Source organism: Prinia subflava, chromosome 1 (assembly GCF_021018805.1).
Source record: "Prinia subflava isolate CZ2003 ecotype Zambia chromosome 1, Cam_Psub_1.2, whole genome shotgun sequence".
NCBI lineage: Eukaryota > Metazoa > Chordata > Aves > Passeriformes > Cisticolidae > Prinia > Prinia subflava.
In genome coordinates, this window is record NC_086247.1 from 131,283,758 (window position 1) to 131,301,801 (window position 18,044).

The 18,044-nt window shown below is 37.6% G+C and overlaps 1 protein-coding gene across 2 annotated transcripts in view; it reads right to left on the bottom strand.

The window, feature by feature from the left end:
- CDK14 (cyclin dependent kinase 14) overlaps positions 1-18,044 on the bottom strand; it is a 340,143-nt gene that overhangs the window by 78,650 nt on the left and 243,449 nt on the right. For both annotated transcript variants that reach the window (XM_063412536.1, XM_063412527.1), the window contains exon 14: positions 15,328-15,474. In XM_063412536.1, the coding sequence (XP_063268606.1) occupies positions 15,359-15,474 (116 nt within the window). In that variant the 3' untranslated portion in view covers positions 15,328-15,358. The remainder of the gene's footprint in view (positions 1-15,327; positions 15,475-18,044) is intronic.

An 18,044-nucleotide genomic window follows, 5' to 3' on the forward strand; every position in this document is an offset into this window, starting at 1 on the left:
GCAATCTTAGTAGAGACACAACACTTCACCCCAACTAAATTTCAAAACACTGTTTTTAGTTGATATGAAACTGTCTACTTGTTTAAAAAAGAACTATGTTGGAGAAGGCAGCAAGATTTTGTCTGCCTCAGGTCTGAAAAGTATCTGATTTTTGTGCTCTCTGCAGTTTGAGAACATAATTCTTCCTTTTTTCTCCTAGTCTGAAAACGTTTTGTGATATATGAGTTCAGCCAAGAAGTATTGGGGAACTTTGTCTACACCAAAAAAAAAGGAACTTTAAGGTATTTTGTGAAGATAATGAAAAGAACCGGTTCAGGTCTGCAGTGTAAGTCATTTTTACCACACAAATTCCTCGCTTTTGTGTTAGCAAAGAGGAACACTTTGCGTCTCTCAGTTTAGGAGATCTTCAAACAGACAACAGTGTGTAAACAATCCCAAAGTACATAACTTTACTAGAACAACCTCCAGTCTGTGTGCAAGGGCTTCAGAAAGGCCCCTTCATCAGATTTCCTTCTGCTCTTCACACTGAACAAAGCCCTGGCTGACAATACTGAAATCTCCTCCTTTATTTGGATTAAACCCCCTTTGCAGGAGAAGTATGCAAATGCTATACGTGTTTCTCTTGCTGAGGCTACTCTAACCCTGCTATCTTTTCACTGTCTATTTTCCCCCAGCAGACCATCCTATCGGCTGACAGGGGGACCAGCCTTTTAATTCAATCTTTCACAACACTGACAGTTGGATGCTGGGGCCTGCCATGAACTCTAAAAGGAGCTCATTTAGTCATAATTAACTATTCCCTGCATATTTCCTAAGGTATGGTAATTGTGCTAAAAGCCAACAAGTGAAGCATTCATTCTGGTTTTCTTTTAAACTTTTATTTTTCCACAGCAGTCTCTTTCTCCCCTCCTTCCCCCACCCCAGCCCCCTGCCTTTTTTTTTTTAATTTAATCTTTTCTTTCTTTCTTTCTTTTCTTCCTCCTTGGAAACATTTAGAGTAAAGAAAAGGAATGACGGTGGATATAGGGAGCTGCAGAAAACTGTGATGTGGGCAGTTCAAAAGGCAAAGTCTGCCATACGATACAGGACCCCATGGCAGCACTGAGCTATTCAGCTGGGTAAAACATAAAGAAAAATGAAATGAGTAGAATAGAGCTATGTCATTAATGCAGAATGATGGACATCCTATTTGGGTAACAGGGAGTCATGAATATACATTTCTAACTCCTTAGATATGGTGATAAGTGATCTCTGTTTCCATTAGCACCAGAGTACATGTATTTGAAAAACCTAAAATCTTCAAGTTATGCAGATGTAAAGCACTTTACACCCTATTCCTCCCTTCTCCCCACAGCACAAACATATACCATGTCCCACTGCATGCACTGGGGTTCTCACAGGGGTAAGGTATGACAGATCCAGCTCATGTTCATCACTGTTGAGATGGGAAGCTTTGGGAATCTGACATGGATTATTTACCTTAAAAGGCAAAATATGATCTCAAGTCTGCCCCTTATCTCTTTTCTGGTTTATTTAAATGAAGGAAGGATTGACAGCACTCTCTGTTTATTTATAGGCTTTGCATCTGTTGAAATTCTCGTGCTTTTCAGAAAGTTTGGGACCTATTGGACACCTTTCCATCATAAATGTGCATAGTGCATATACAAAAGCAAGAGACAACAAAGCTGTGTCTCCACATTCCAGTCTCCTTTCCATCTGGATGTGCACCAGGAGCAAAGAAATGACTGGCTTTTGTAAAGAATGCATGTCAGGGCCATATGTGTGTATGTATGTGCTGGGGGGGAGAGTGTATTAACACTGCAATCTCAGCAGCTGTGCCAAAAGGGCCAAACACAGCACTGAGCTTCCTGATTCTTATGCAACATTTTTCCAGAGCCACAAAATGTGGTAGGACCTTCTGTGAACAAGGATCTGTGAATTACAGAATTTATGTTCCATGTTTCAGCCATAATGTAACAAATAAAGTCAATAAACAAAGAAAGAGATAAGGAAGAGAGATGGCAAAACTTCAGACAACAAGGTCATGTAACAACTCATTTTACTTATGTTCACATATTAAGGATCCTGTTTCACTTTTTAGTAGCATTCATCTATAAATATACATTTGCTTTAAACTTGTAAAATATTTAAGAATTTAAAAATTGCAATTTTTTTAGTTCAAACACTAGAGTACAAACACTGTTCTTAAAAAGAATCTTAATGTTGAAGAGTAAGGTGGATAAAATGTTTCTAAAATCTTTCCCCCTCCCTTTATCTCTAGACTGTATCAAATTTGTGGTTTTTAACAGCAGGCAGAAACACACTAAGAGCCAAGTTGACAGGCTGTTGCTGAAACTCTTAATGATCTGTTTTACTGTCATGGTCTGGGATTTTGTTTTCCTAGGGGAGGAGGTTTGGGGGTGGGGGATGTTTGTTTAACTTCTGTGCATTATTGTGATCACAACACACAGTGGATTAACAACAGAAATTTAAAACAGAGCATCTCTCAATAGACATGAGCTGAAAATGTTGATGTTTGTTAGCAAGAAACTGTGCTTGTTTCCATGAAAATAAAATGGGTGAGAAATAGCACACAGATAAGAACCTTTGCAGATCTCACCTGGCAAAGCTCCTATTTTTGCCCACAGTATTCTAGCTGCTCTTGAGCAGTGTTGCTTCCTCCACTCCATGCCGTGAAGATGTTTTTTCTACCTCTGATGATTCTATAAGGGCCCATGTGTCTAGACTGCATTGTGTTTACTCTCTTCCTTCCCCAGGAACTCATGGAAAGAGAGTTGAGTTTCTCAATCACCTGCTCCATGGAGGTGCATTTCAAACATCTTTCTAAATCCCCAGGTGTGCTACAGTTTCTCTGCCCTGCATTTAGGAGTCTGGATGAAGGAGAGATGCCTGTCCTGCTGATTGGTGACATGAGCAGTGCTGTGACTCATCAGCAGTTCTCCTGCTTTTGATACCACACAAGCTGGTACAGTAGTTTCCCAGAAAATTGTGAGGTTTGGGGATGATTTTGGGGAGAGGAGGACAACCTATACAAGATAGCAAATACAGGACTTGAAAATTCAGAAAATATCAGCTTGTATGTCATCTGAGGAAAAACGACAAGGGTTAATGAACCAAAACCAATGCTACACCTACTAAGAAAATCAAAATCAAGACTTATGTGCAAAGTTCCTGGTCAAGGATTTTGACAGGATCAGGTCAAGAAATCTTCAATATGCTCAATCTCAATCTATCTCAATAGAGTACCTCCTTAAATACCTCCTTAAAGATTTAGCAATAGATGTAAATAATTTGTGGGATATTTAATGCAGGGGGAAGATTTAGTAAAAAAATCCAAAATGGGGATGAAGCAAAACCTTAGAAAAGAACTTCGAGATAAATCCTTTTACTGCAGCCCAAGCTAACAATGCAGTTGAAAAAGAAGACTAAAAAGTGAATGATATCAAAGTCAAGAACTACACACATACATTTAAAAGGTGGTATGACCCAATCCTAGGTTCAATTCATAGATTGTTTTATACATATATATATAATTTTATACATATATATATGTATAAAATGTTTTACATATATATATGTTTATATATATATAATAAATATATATTTATACATATATATATTATATATATATTTAATTTGAAATATAATACATAAAGCAAAAGTTGAAATGTTACTTATTGAACCAGATTTCATCAACAGCTGCTCACATTACATACAGTTATTTAGATGACCTCAGGGCTCACTGGATTTTTCCAACACTCTCTACATATGCACCTTCTAAAAAAGACAAAGGCAATTCATACAGAAAGTGTTTTTACATGCAAGTAATGATAAAAGGAGTCACTGATGGAATATGGACCATGTCTTAGAGCTTCTTCTCATCTGAAAAGTGATTCACAAAGATTGGTAACGTCACAGAATAAATACACACTAGCAAGTTCCAGTGGTTCCTCAGAAATTTGGAGGAGAAAACATATAAAAATCAGATGATGAATATGTAATTTTCCACTCATTGCTTCTGCTTGATCTTCCCTAGAGAGGTGAGGAACAAACCAGTATTTATTTAGAATAGAGAAGTCAGGATTCGAAAGAATGACAAACAACTGCAGAAATGGTAGGTTTTGAGGAGCAGTAAGGAATTTACTACTAATTCCTTCCTGGGTACTATTCTTCACTGAATTATCAAGTTCCTAGAAGCTAGGAAAATACTTGTGTCAGTTTTGAAATACCAGAAGTTGGTTAAAAAATGTAAGATTAATGGTTAAATTCTTTCTTCTGTTTCAGACTACAATTCTTTTTCTTGCTGGAAAATGTAGATTTGTGGGAAATATTAGTTGTTTAACTGCTTTTTCTAATTCTGAGTAGATACCTTCTTTGGTCATGAACTTAGGACATACACAGGTCACTAACTTGTGTCACACATAGTCCTAGAAAAGAGCTTATCTGCACCTGCCAGATTTCCTAGCCAAAACATCCTTCTGCTCATGTCCAAACAGCTGTTGCCAGATGCAGACAGACACTAGAGCTACCACAAATCCCTCAAATCTACCTCAGGGTTAAAATCTAGCAGGTCTGTCCAGCGCTTACTGATCCTTGCCTTTACACCATGGAGCTAACAGACTTGGACATTTCCTAGTTTACTCTCTCTTCCCAACAGAAGCCTAATTTTCAAACTCCATACAAATAATTTAAATGCATATCACTTCCCCAAATGAAGTACCAGAGGAGACATTAAGTAATGAATATTTTCTGAATTTTTCAAATTAGTTTCCAGTTTTTTATTTAAATATTTAAATACTAGTTGGGCATCTGCAGAGCTACCCAAGGTGGGAAAAATTTTACCACAGAATGTGCACAGAGGATATTTTATTCTGATATTTTGCTCTCTTTATTCAGCTTTGCAAAGGACTAAGCCTGTGTGTTCATTAGTGCAGACTACTGCAGCCAGTGTTCACAGTGCCTAACTGAAAGAACTTTACACTAAAAAGGTATCTGGAAGGTAAAGAATGCCCTTTTTACGATGCTTTAGTAACTTTTTTGCAAACTATCAGACTGTTAATGCTGAGCCTTTTACATGAAATAGAAAACAGGAAACACTCATCTGTAAGACTCTGTACAAATATTTTGATCAAGAAACTCCTTTTAAAAGTTTGATTCTGATTCACATTTGGTGGAGAAAGGGAAATCCAACAGCCTGTTATTACTCGCTAGAGCAAGTGCTGGCTACTCCATTATCAACTTACAAACTTTGATGGATGAAAGAAAATGAAAGCTGAAAAAAACCAAGGATCTGAACAATAAGCAAACATTCCTCAGCATCCAACCAAGAGATTGCTTAAGCATGAGCTCCAAACTTCTGAGAAAAATATGAGTTTAATATATAGAAGACAAAATTCCTTAACAAGAAGAGATAAAGTTTGCAAAATAGTTTTCAGCTTTTAAGTCTCATTTTCTCAGCCTGAGACAGTATTGTTGTGTCTACGTTAGTTTTGATAAGGGAGCCATCTCTACTCCCATTGAAGTCTATGGAATTCTCCCAGTGTCTTCAGGGGGAGCAGAGCTAGACACAAAGCTGCACAAAGATACCATGATAAAACAGTCTGGCAGGTACCATGATCCCATCTTATTTTCTTAATATTTCTGAAAAAAACTGTGTGGAGGGAAAAAAATCTATGCAGCCATTTCTACTGATATGCAATATGCCTTCTATCTTAAAATACAGGCCAGTGAAGCAAATGAATGGTAAGCAATATTAATAGCCAGGGGCTTGTTAAACTGCCTGGGATGAAGAGTTTGCCTGCAATTTTACCACTACAGGATATCTTGGAGAAGACTAAGCATTTTGTAATGCTGATATTTTATATATGCATTCTTTAAGTCCCTGACAGGCAGCAGACCCTGTAGTCTTCATTTCAGATTAAATTTTATACAGTAAGCCTGAATGCTTTATTTATTTTTAAATCCATACTTTCTAAGGGTATGTAGTTGTTCTTGGAAATAAAATTATATCATGCAACTGAAATTGCATTCTGATTTTATGCAGTCCGACTAAGCATTAAAAATGAGCCCTTTTATAATTCAACTTGCAGCAGGAACATGTCTTTTTTACAACAGCAGCTTGCAGTAAACCCCCCAACCCCACTTCATCCAGAAGACAAACCACTGCCCCATGTTAATAATGAATGCAGCTCATATCTACTGTGTTCTGTTAAATTGCTAAAATTGCCCAGATAAACCATTTGAGAGTATGTCAGGTTAAATTAATACAACATGACCTGATCACTTCCACAGTTGGGAAGAAAGAAGTTGGCATTTTTTAAATCCAGAGCTCAATCTGGAGATTATGCTAAATTGCTTCATTCATAGTCCACACTCCTCCACACATGTCAGGAGGACAGCATTTGTCCCCTCTAGTGATAAACAAATTATACATGAAATCAATTCCACTTCACAATAATTTTCCCTATTGGGTATTATCTTTCCTCCTCTGCTCCCTCTAGTTAAGCTTGCATCCTGTAACTTGCTAATGAGCTGGGGGCTTTCTGTTCCAGGTGGCACCCCCTGCCTCGAAGTCATGACATTTCCCATTTCGAATGCTGCTGGCATTTTTCGACAGCTCCTGCTAACCAGCCTTTTTGACCTGCACTAAGAGGAACTCATCTGATCGAATGCTCTAACCTGCCAATCACACCAGCAAATGATCTTTGCAGTCACTCCCAAGGCAGGAGGGGAAAAAAACAAGGGAGAGTGAGAGAGGGGGAACGAGAGAGGCAGCTCGAGAGAGTGATGGAGCAGGCAAGCAGGCAGCCTCTGCAGCCACCTAATGAGAGTGCTTTAAGTCTCTGAGACAGCTGAAACACTGAAAAACTGCTGGGAAAATTAGGACAGAACTGAACGCCTGCTGCTGTTATTACTGCTTTCTTCACACCCTGAGATCATTTTGAAAGCAATACCTCTGAGATGTGCCATTTTCAAAAGAACAGAAGTTAATTTTACCATATAAACAGAAAACAGATATATTTTTTCCCTGCCACTATCAATATGCAAACCTCATAATTCTCCTCTGCCAAATGGCGTTCCTTACAGAATTAATTAGGAGCTGTAAGCTCGTTAAATGAGTATCTTCACCTAGGGATGATTATGAATATTTTTTGTTGTTGATGCAAGCCATAAATAGCACTTTGAACCTAATTTAAATGCTGGCAACACTTACACCTCTGTATTTACAAATCTTTGCACACAGATACATAAAACAACAAATACAGTATCTGCAGAGTCTAGATGTCACTTCATGGGCTGAAACCAAGCAGAGTCATGGTAATGACTCAGTTGTTTTGATTTTGTTCCTTTTATGATGTGACAGATTACTCAGTACTGAATCTTTCAAGCACACAAGGACAGATTTAATTGTGCAGATTTTCTTTCCCTTCGGACTATCAGCTAACTAGATTTTAATACACATGTAATTCACAGACTGAACAAGACAGATATTAAAAGCAATTGTAAAATAAAAATTTCAGGGAGAAAAATAACGTGTGTGATTTTACTGATACAATAAAAAAAGCCAGAGAATATAATGCACAATTAGACTTTAACATCAAAAGAGGGTTGCAGACGTGGCTGTACAGAACTGAAATCTAGGTTACTAATGGCAGGGAATGATCGCCCATAATTACTAATTTAAAATACATATATGGCCCAAACCAACATTAATCATTTATAACAGACAAAAAAATCATGGAAATACGCCATTTTGTTTCTATGTCTTAAAATATCCCAAGATGCTGTACCAGGGATATTCTTCTATGTCAGATATTTTTATTTGAGAATTTAGTATTTCTTGAGTTTTCCTTCTGAGACTTGACAATTAACACTAGGAGGATGTGGGAAACCCATCCATCCTCATCCCACTTACGGGGCAGAATAAATTTATGTAATTTATTAATTTATCAAGCTGTAAACTATTGCTAAATTTTTAGGCAAGAATCTTCCCTCAACTAGGGGTATTCAGTCCACATTTACTTTAACGGGTGTTGCCTTAAGACACAATTTTGCAGTGGTTGGTTTGGTTTGTTTATTTCATGCAGAACCAGGCAATATAAGCTACAGATGAAAAATGGCACCATAAAACTTGTCCTCCACAGAAACGATTCTGGTATAGGGAAATACTAAACTTCATTTTTTGTTTACAATTTGGCAGAAAGCAAAATGTTCTGTTAACTCTGAATGCTGCAAATGGTGCCTGAGAGGTAATGCCTCTCATTAGCTTTGCTGTCTCTCTGGGTTATGGGCTGTGTGTCAGCACTGGAAGCCTCTGCTTTGTCTGGAAACCTCAGTTTCTCCCCTCCAGTGGTTCCACATTCCTCTTAGACAAAGCCTAACTGAGGAGTCACGTGAGGCAATAATCCTAAAGGAGAGGTGACTGTCCATGAGAGAATAGGGAGAGTGGAGACCCGCTCTTGCCTCCCTCCCAGTCATTGTCACCGAGACATTGTCCTCGCCACATTCAAATGTCATCCCAGACTATCAGCCCACTGGAACTCAAACGGCCTTTCATGCCCAGACACTTCTTAAGCATGAACAGACCACAAAGACTGTCTAGCGGGAATTGCTTGCTATCCTAATATTAATAATGCAACATAGTACACTTATGGCACAGAGGATTCCACCTTTCGTCTCCTCAATTTATGAGCAAACAAACTGGAAAGACAGATAAACAGCACTGCAACTGAGCACATGCATTCATGCAAATGTCACTAATACCTTTCCTACAGCATAAGTGAGTGTAAAATTACAAACCTCTACATTAAAAATTATTTGAAAATGAATCTTCACAGTGCTGAAGGCAAGTTATCATGCATTAGAAATGAACAGAAAATAGCCTCCATAGTATGCCACAGTACAAGGAAACACAGTATTGTCCTACAAAAAAGTTATCCCTAATAGTGGTAATGCTTTGTTTTCCTTCTGCCAGCTCTGCAGCTGATTTGGCCATGACACATTACAGTTTAAAACATAATGTCAATAAATATGTAGCCTCTAGTTTCACACTGAATAACATAGAGCATATAACTGCAGGGAAGAAATCAATATCTCCTAACAGTGGAGGTTTGAAATGCTTGTCCTACCAAGTGGAGTAAGTAATAATAAAATGTGAAGACCTACCCTGTCTGTTCTTGTTTCCTTTCTTTCCTACTTCTTTCCTTAAGAGACTCCCATTGTTTTAGAAATCCTGATCATGTCTACTTGTTTCAATGTACTTATTTTCAGGCATAGATGCTGCCCTGGGATTTCAGTCCAGTCTTCAGGCTGGACAGGCTTTGATCAGAACTGGTGTTCAGCTTCCTTAGTGAGACCATCCTTCCCAATTCACTTTCCATACCTCCGTGCATTATGTTACCAACTCTTTTTAAAAAGAAAATCAAGAGGCTGTGCATTCTACTACTTACAAGGAGTGCAATTAAGTGACTGCATTCCACATGACAACAGACAAGGTGAGCTGTTGCAGTACTGACACAGAAACACCATTAAACCATGTCTAAGCCTTGTGATCTCCTTGACTGTGCAGTGGATTTCCTTTACTGGGGCATACCTGGGGACCTGAGGGACAGTTCCTCCATCCTCAGTGCCCACATGTCACTCAGGTCAGATGGGCAGTTTACACAAAAACAGCCTTGCACTGGACTGCTATTTGCTGTCCATTTCACCTGCTGTGCAGAGTCCAGAGAATATGGGGGGGATTTTCTTTATGGTTGAATAGAGGGCAATATTCAGTCTGTAACTTTCATTTTAGATTAATAGAAATAAGATAATAGATATCACAAGGAGAATGTAGACCAATGCCTGGAGTTTTTCCCTTGTGTGTTATATTTAGGGTATATTCCAGCAGTGTAATGATCTTATTCTTCAATATTAAGTAAAGCACAGCTGGAACAGTCTCATAAAGCCATTATGTTGTTAACATAGGAAAATAATGGCACTAAAAGTACTGGAGAGCCAAAAAATATCTTGGATTCTGCAGTTATCTTTCACAGCTTAATACTAATTTAACATTTTACAAAATTGATGTTACAATTTCAACCCTGCCTAGTACTATCATTACTGGACTCAAACCCAAATTGCTTTCAGCTGCCCACCACAACTGCATCTGATTAGCCTTTTCAGGAAAGCCAATTTATGCAAATCCAGTATTAGTTAAATAATTAAACTGACCCTCAACATTCATGTATAGACACTGTCTGGCACTAAAAGATGCAAGAGAAATTTAAGCCTCCCATCTTCAGTGCTTAGGCTTCCATCTTTTCAACTGCAGCAGCACAATGACTGTTTATACACATCTATCTGAATCAATCTATTAAAAAATGCATTTAAAAAATTAAACTGGTTACTGCTGTGCTTTTATAGCCCTGCTTTTCTCTCCCAATCTGGTTTTACACTGAATTTTGAGATTTCACACATATAAAGCACTACTGGCTACTTTGAGCTTTTGATTAAATCAACAGTGACAAAATCTGGCTGATATGCAGCCTCTCAGTCTAGAATTTCTCTTTCACACAGACCTTTCTCCACTGTAATTATTACAGTTTTCTGCCCTGAAGCTGCAGAGATGAAGACTCAGATGCACAGTATATGGTTTTCCACAGTGTTTTAGCAACACTGGGGTACCCAGAACAGAGGAAATGCAGGAGAGTAGTGAATGAAAATGACTTTTCAATACTGACTACTGGACACACTCTCTGCTGGACTACAGCTTCCCTATGGCTTGACTAGGGCAAGGCAGGCGAAAATTATGTTCCCACACAGCAGTGCTGAGGAGACACTCTTAAACAATTTATAAATGTAAAACTGAGGATGACAAACGAAAATGAAACTGTTTGGATGGGGTTGCAAAAACATTCACCCCTCTAGCTAGCCAAGAGAAAAAGGTAATTTTACATAATGATTCTGTGCTGCTGAACCCACCCAGCCAGAAGCAACCAAATTACCAGCACTTTTTGCCATTATAGTGGTAACTGTCACCTCTTCAGCTTTATTCTGTTTTACACAGCTGAGCTGGCCCGAATGACGCCACGGTCCCTTTGGCTGGCTGGGCAGGTGTCAGTGGCTGGCTTAAATGGACACAGAAGAAAGAATTCAGCACCCTGCGATTGAAATTCAGCATCGCTCGGATGCGTGTGCATGTGGTGAAGCAATACAAATAAAGACCACTTTTTGTTTTGCTTCAGTGAATTGTCAAAGAGATTTAGAAAGCCAGGGGATCTCATTATGGTAATACAGGTTAAATACTTTAAAAGCATATGGTGTTACCATCCTGAATGAAGCTGTCCCTGCTGGCTCCAGGAAGCAGACAATAGGCCAGAAACACATCTCATGTCTCTGGCCCACCAATGGGAACTGGGGATTATAAATCACCACAAGAAAACATCACGTGCTATCTGGTATCAGGTAATGCCTTGTCTTTTCAATTACTGTTTGACTCATCCTTTCCAGAGAGGAACAAGCTTTAGCCATGTATTCCAATAGCCAAATGAAAACAGAGCTCTAGAATTTCTTAGGGTCCATTTTTGTCTCAATAAAACAGATCTGTAATGATGGATGACTATAGTATATACAGTATAACTCAACAAGACATGTAGAGATGAGGAGTGCTTCCACAGAGATGCTTCCCCCCCAGGGAGAAAAAGTACCAATGAAAACCATCAGGCATGAAATAAAAACATTTTGCTTTATTGCAAAACTTTAAAGATTTGTAGGTATGGTCAAAAGGCTCCACCTAATTCAGTCCTGACAGATTCCTCTGTGTGCAGTGATGCTCATTACCACATATTTGCTAATTTTCTCCAGTAGAGAGCAGCCTCAGCATTGACCTTGCTAATTCTAAATGTCAGGATTTTCCCCACAGGCACTGGAATAAATGTGTTGTCTCTTCTTGGCGCCCAAGACAATGACATAGTGTGGTCTACAAAGACCCTATTAGTAGTCCAAGTGTGACAGATGTTATCTAAGTTTTCAGAAACATGTCCTAGGCTACTGCTTTTTCAAGTGGTAAGTTGATTTGTGAATTGCAGACAGGCAGCTGAAGCACTAGAGTATTTTAAAGGCAGCAGAAATTCTCAGAGATGCACCAATTTATGAGGGTTTAAGACAAGCTTTAATCAATGATGGAGTCAATTACAAATTTACTGCTTTTAGTCCCTCTCCTTCACCAATCTGCCAGAGATTGATGCTTCCAAAGTTAACGGATGATGTCTCAGCCATTCCTCCCCTAATCTTTTCACCCTCCAAACCCTAAAGAAAAGTGGATTTAATTCAGATTTAATCAGGGCAGTAACATCTGGCAAGTGTGTGAGAGAACAGCAGGAGGTGATAACTTTTTGTTGCAAAAAGATTCGGCACAGACATAAGACTAGAATTTTCTTCAGCATCAGGTTCTGGAGGTGGTTGAAGATGGTTCCTTACTTGTGTTTCTACATAGGTTTCTCTAATAATTTCCTTTACAATGTATAAATGCATAAAATATATAAAAAACCAAAACCTTTCCTTTACACACAGGTTGGAGGATTTAGTGAGCAACTACCTACAGCTTTTTCTCTTTCACAGCTTCCTGAAAGATACTGGAATACCTCAAAATTCCAGCCCTTCCCAACTTCCCTGCCACCTCTATATATGCATAAAGTCAACCCATAAAGTTGAGTGAAACACATATGTACCTACCTGGTCCAGGAGACAAGCTAGAAACATCTGTTTGCTGTGGTTGTTGTTTTTTTTAATAATCAGATCTATTTCCCCCTTCTAATTTTCCTTTATCCCACTAGTTGGGATGTTATCTGATCATGCTTTTTGACATTTTAACATCTTGTACTGTTTGTCTCCATCTCTAACTCTATTTTCCTTGTTTACCTGTTAACTTCATGGCCTTGGAGAGCTACTGCTGCCTTTCCTTTTGCTCTTCACGGATCTTTTTTGCTTCACTAAGCCTTGTGAATGGAGACTTTGACAGAACATATTGTAATAAATACCCCTTCCCTAATTCTACTCTCCTGCTGACTGCAACTCCAGTCTTCTGCCAGAGTAATTGACTCATAACTCATCCATTTTACTGACTGAACATCCTACTTGCCAGTCACTACTCTACTGTGTAAAATCACATCCACCTGCCATTCACCAGATCTCTTTTTTTCATTACCAAAACTGCAGTCTCTTTTCCCCACTCCCTTCATTTTCCACACTGACACACCTCTGCTTGCTTGATAGTCTCATCCCTTTAAAGGTTTCCACTGTTCTAATAATTTCTCACTCAAATCCATTCTCCATGTCCAGAGTTCTCCTGCTTCCCTAGGAATTTTAGTTTCATCTCATTAATCCCCTGCTCTCCTCACGGGATGAGGACCTTTGTTTGTCTAATACTTTGCCAGCATTACCTGCTGGTCCCCATCTCATGGCAGAAGTCAAATACTACAGCAGGGAGCTGAGATATTATTGCACTGTAAGCACCTAATACAACAAAGTCCCAGGCCACAGTGGAAAAATGTAATCAATAATGTACACATCACAACATTTGCTAAGTGGTATCAGATCTCTCAGAATGAAACATGCTATTCTGTATTAAAACATGGTTGAGCAGCCATAACAGTACAGTGATGTATGTAAAGAGTACATTTGGTTTGCTCTTTCTGTTCACATATAAAACTGTAAAACAGTAATTTTCACCTGCTCAAATAGGTATTCAGTAAGAATGATCCAATGGTTCTTTTGTACTATTTTACATGCTCATTTACAAAAACCCTCCATTGCATATTTTAAAAATGAAAAATTGCATTTATTTGGAAGCAACAGAAAGGAGATTCTGTACATGAGAACTGAGATTCTGTACATAAGCTTCCACACAAAAGGTCTTTAGCACAGATGGGCACATTCTAAATATACTTTAGATGGATGATATGTCACGTTAGAACAGACAAGGTTGAAGAGACGTCTGCAGGGACACAGCCCCAGGAAAAAGTAGGGATTAGCTTGTCAATAAAGACGTAAACAGGCTGCTCTGAGGCAGCCTCATTTCTGACATTAGAGAATCCTAAATGGTTTGTTGGCGAAGAGCTTGTGCAGAAACTGGGGCAGGCTGTCAGCACCAAAATCCATTCATTCCAGTTTTTCAGTAGGTACTGCTTGTCAGGCAAACACTCTGTAATATTACGGGGTTAAAAAACCCAATTGTACATAAACATACAACAGTAAACCCAAATGTAATTTGTTAGAGAAAGTTATATCTGATATTTAAAAAAGCAGACTTAGCTAAATATAGACATCACATGAATATCAACTATATTTATAGGAGACCACATCTTCAAATAGGTATATGAGCAACACATACATTTATCTCAGCTCCTAGAACTTCTGTAACAAACTTATAATGGACTCAAAATGCAAAAGCAACTGTGTCATTAAAAACAAATAAGAAAAAAAGGCAGGCCTTGCTTTTCTTGAATGAAAAGAATCTGGTCTTTAGTTATTTTGTGAAACATCGTGGTATGAAACTATTTAGAGAAGCATAACAAGCAAAGCAACTTTATAAGGAAGTACCGCTAATCTGGAAGAGTCTGCCAAGCATTAAATCCCACTGAATAAACACTGGTGTGGTGCATATGGCAGAAGACAATTAATGCCATGATATAATTCCACCATTCCCTTGCTGTAATTTGGTAAGCAGCCTCTCTATTCACCCAGCCTTCCTAAGTTCTGCTCTGCTCATAAAATGCCAGAAGTCGTATTACACACTATTTCACTGCCAAATAACAATGGTTAAACAAAACTTGTATTAGTTGATCCAGTGATGTAGATCATAATCACTAACATGACAGCACCTCTTTCTTTATCAAGAACATCCTTCTGCTACCAAGGCCACCACCCTACTAAATAACAGAATCATAGAATGGTTAGGATTGTGAGGGACCTTAAATCATAGTATCACAGAATCATAGTATCATAGAATTTCTCCTCCTTGCCCCAAAGTTTAACAACAGAACTGGCAAGAGGTATTTTCTCTCTTCTACTTTACTGGAGGGAAAATAGTATCAGTCCAAATGAAAGGCAAACTATTATTTAATATACTAGCACCAACTTCTGCAATGTTTTCAACCTGTCAGTGACACTCGTTCCTGAGAACTTATACTCTTCATATTGACTGTAAAACTGCAAAAACAGAGTATCAGCCTGAACATGGATGTGCAGTTGAGTTTTGTATTTTGTTTCTCTAAAGATAACTAAAGAGCATTTTCAAAGACATCCTTTCCAATAATCATGTCTTACCTGCATCATCAGTTGTGAACATTGGTATTCTTCAATGTTTGCTGTTTGATACACCTTTGCCATAACTATTGTTTTTTCCAAAGGCTCTCATGCTTTCTCCAGTCTCTGGCTGTAATCTTACATTCGGTACAGTAAAAATAGAAGACACTGTAAAAAAGAGTGTTAGTTCAGAAACTTTGATTTCTTTTTGCAGTGAAAGCAGTAATTTAAAAATAATTCATTTATATGGCAAACACAACACACTAAATACATATACTAACTATTTTTGCAAATAAGCACTGTACAAATTCTGAACGGAAAGAAGCTGAATGCATTATGATGGAAATTGTATAATGCAAACATTCTTAGCTGCATGCATGTTCAAAAAACCTTTTTCCGGATTGTGTGTGTTTATTTGTCCTGTACACCCTCATACAATTAATAACTTCCACTTTCAAATTTCTTCAGAGAACTTAAAAATAAAAAGATAAAACGTGAAGCAAGGTTTTTCAATACTTTGATATCACATATTACATCTTCAGAATCTTGATATCAGTAGAATTGAACTATGTTGTTTGACTTTCTTTTTTGAATTACTAAAGACAGTAGTTAAAGGCTTGTTAAAAATATCCCAACAACTCAAAAATCTTTTACATGAAGCAATTCCCTTTTGTATGAGCTAGAAAAACCTTGACAACTTCGATGTCACACCAGGCAAGTTATTAGGAGACCTAGTTATTAGGAGACATGATGATAATAGCCACAGGAATCAAAATGCAAATGGTTAAGAACTAACATATTGAAAATATAAAAACTCTCTTTTTTGTAGGATGCCTAAATCTGATGGGGAAAAATCAATGACTTTTAAAACCTCCTGCAAACAAACCTCTACATAACAACATCCTCATAAGAGCTGACACTGCATGATTCCATAAGGAAATGCCAAAGAACTAATCAGAGCTATAAAAGTTCTCTTTTTGCACTAACAACTGACACATCTATATGTTTTTGGAACTCCTTTTTCATCTATATATCTTTAAAAGACCTGACTATTGCTTTATGCAGAGACCTTTCCACTGTAGTTTGACATCTCAACTTGCATTTTGTATTCTGCTATCCTCAGTAACACACATCGTTAATGGTAGATATTTTATGTAAATACATGAATATGAGCTCTCAAATATACAAGTGGGAGGACTGATCTTTTTTTTAATAGAAAATAACAGATACACATATTTAGTAAAAAGGATTAATCTATGGATTACTGCTCAATTTTCAGATGGAGGAAAGCTATGCTGCATCATAAGGTGCACTGTATTCCTAGACAAGGTGTTTCTAGCAAAATTGCATGACCTTTTTTAATGTACTATTTTCAAAAATTGAAAGTGGCTACCTTTATACAGAGCTTATCTGGAAACTGAACTTCCAACTCAACGGAAATTATGCCTTAACTTGAAACTAAACCAAGTTAAAAAAGCAAAACTGTGCTGCTCACAAAAACTAACTTCGAACACATTTGTAAAATAAACCCCATTAAAAAAACTGCACTGTAAAGTATTACATAGAATACAAATACATAGTACTAAAGGTCAAAACCAGAATAGAAAGTCAAACACTTAATTTTTACTTTTTCAGTGTAGGTAGTATTTCATCACACTTTTGTGAAATACTGTAATTCCATGGAAACAATTTTCTGACGGAAAATCATTTAACTGATTCATCCCGTTAGCTTTTCTACTCACATATGAGTCTTTTCCCCATTTTAAGTGCTAAATCCCAAAATTTACTATTCAGCATTAGGACCAAATTGGACAGAATATATTCCATGATGAATAGTATATACTACAGAGATTTGCAAAAGCACAGTGTTGTCTGAATTAGAAAGCAGCAATTTTGTTTGTACATAAAGACTCGATATATTTATAACTATATTTAATTAACTACCAATAGTGTTTCTTGATGTAAAATATTAGCACAGAGAAGTAGAATCACAAAAACTGGTAATTTCACTACGCAGTAAACATTTTCCCAACTCACCAAAGTATATGACTTCTTTGTTTTGTAAATATGTTTACAAGTATATCCAAGTCATACTAAATAGAAATGATTGTAGTATTTGATACTGGGATTGTCCTTTCTTGCATCTGGATTTATGCTTCATAATGATTATCTACTAGACACAGAAATAGTCTTTCTGTAACTCAAAATTTTACTGGAGGCATTTAGAAGAACCTTGCTTTAAAATATAATGATTTTTCATCTTTATTCTCCCCCCTTCAAAAGGTTTCACTGCTCCTGATGTTTAACGTTATGCAAAGACGTGTTTCTGCCAATGAATATCGCCTTATGGTTATGCTTCTGCAAATAACCTGCTGTGAGCTGATAAAAGGATTAATGCAGCCAAAATTCTTAATCTGTGAAATTACAAATTAAATTCTCATATTAAAAATACCACCCTGAGGTATTTTTTGTGGTTTTAATTCCCCTCTGGTGTTCTGCATACATTGTGCTTGTTAATGACTAGGACAAGACTGTCTCTGTTGGCAGCCTGCTGCAGAGTGATAATGTGTAGGCATTTACTTCACTGATAGAACTGGATTTAACCACTGACTGATAAACTAAGTGGCAAGTGGGTAATAAGTCCATATTAACAGAAAAGTACTAGTGCAGAATTCAGAATTCAAAATCCTGGCTAGACTAAATCACACAGTCATAAGGATTGAGATGTCACCACTGTA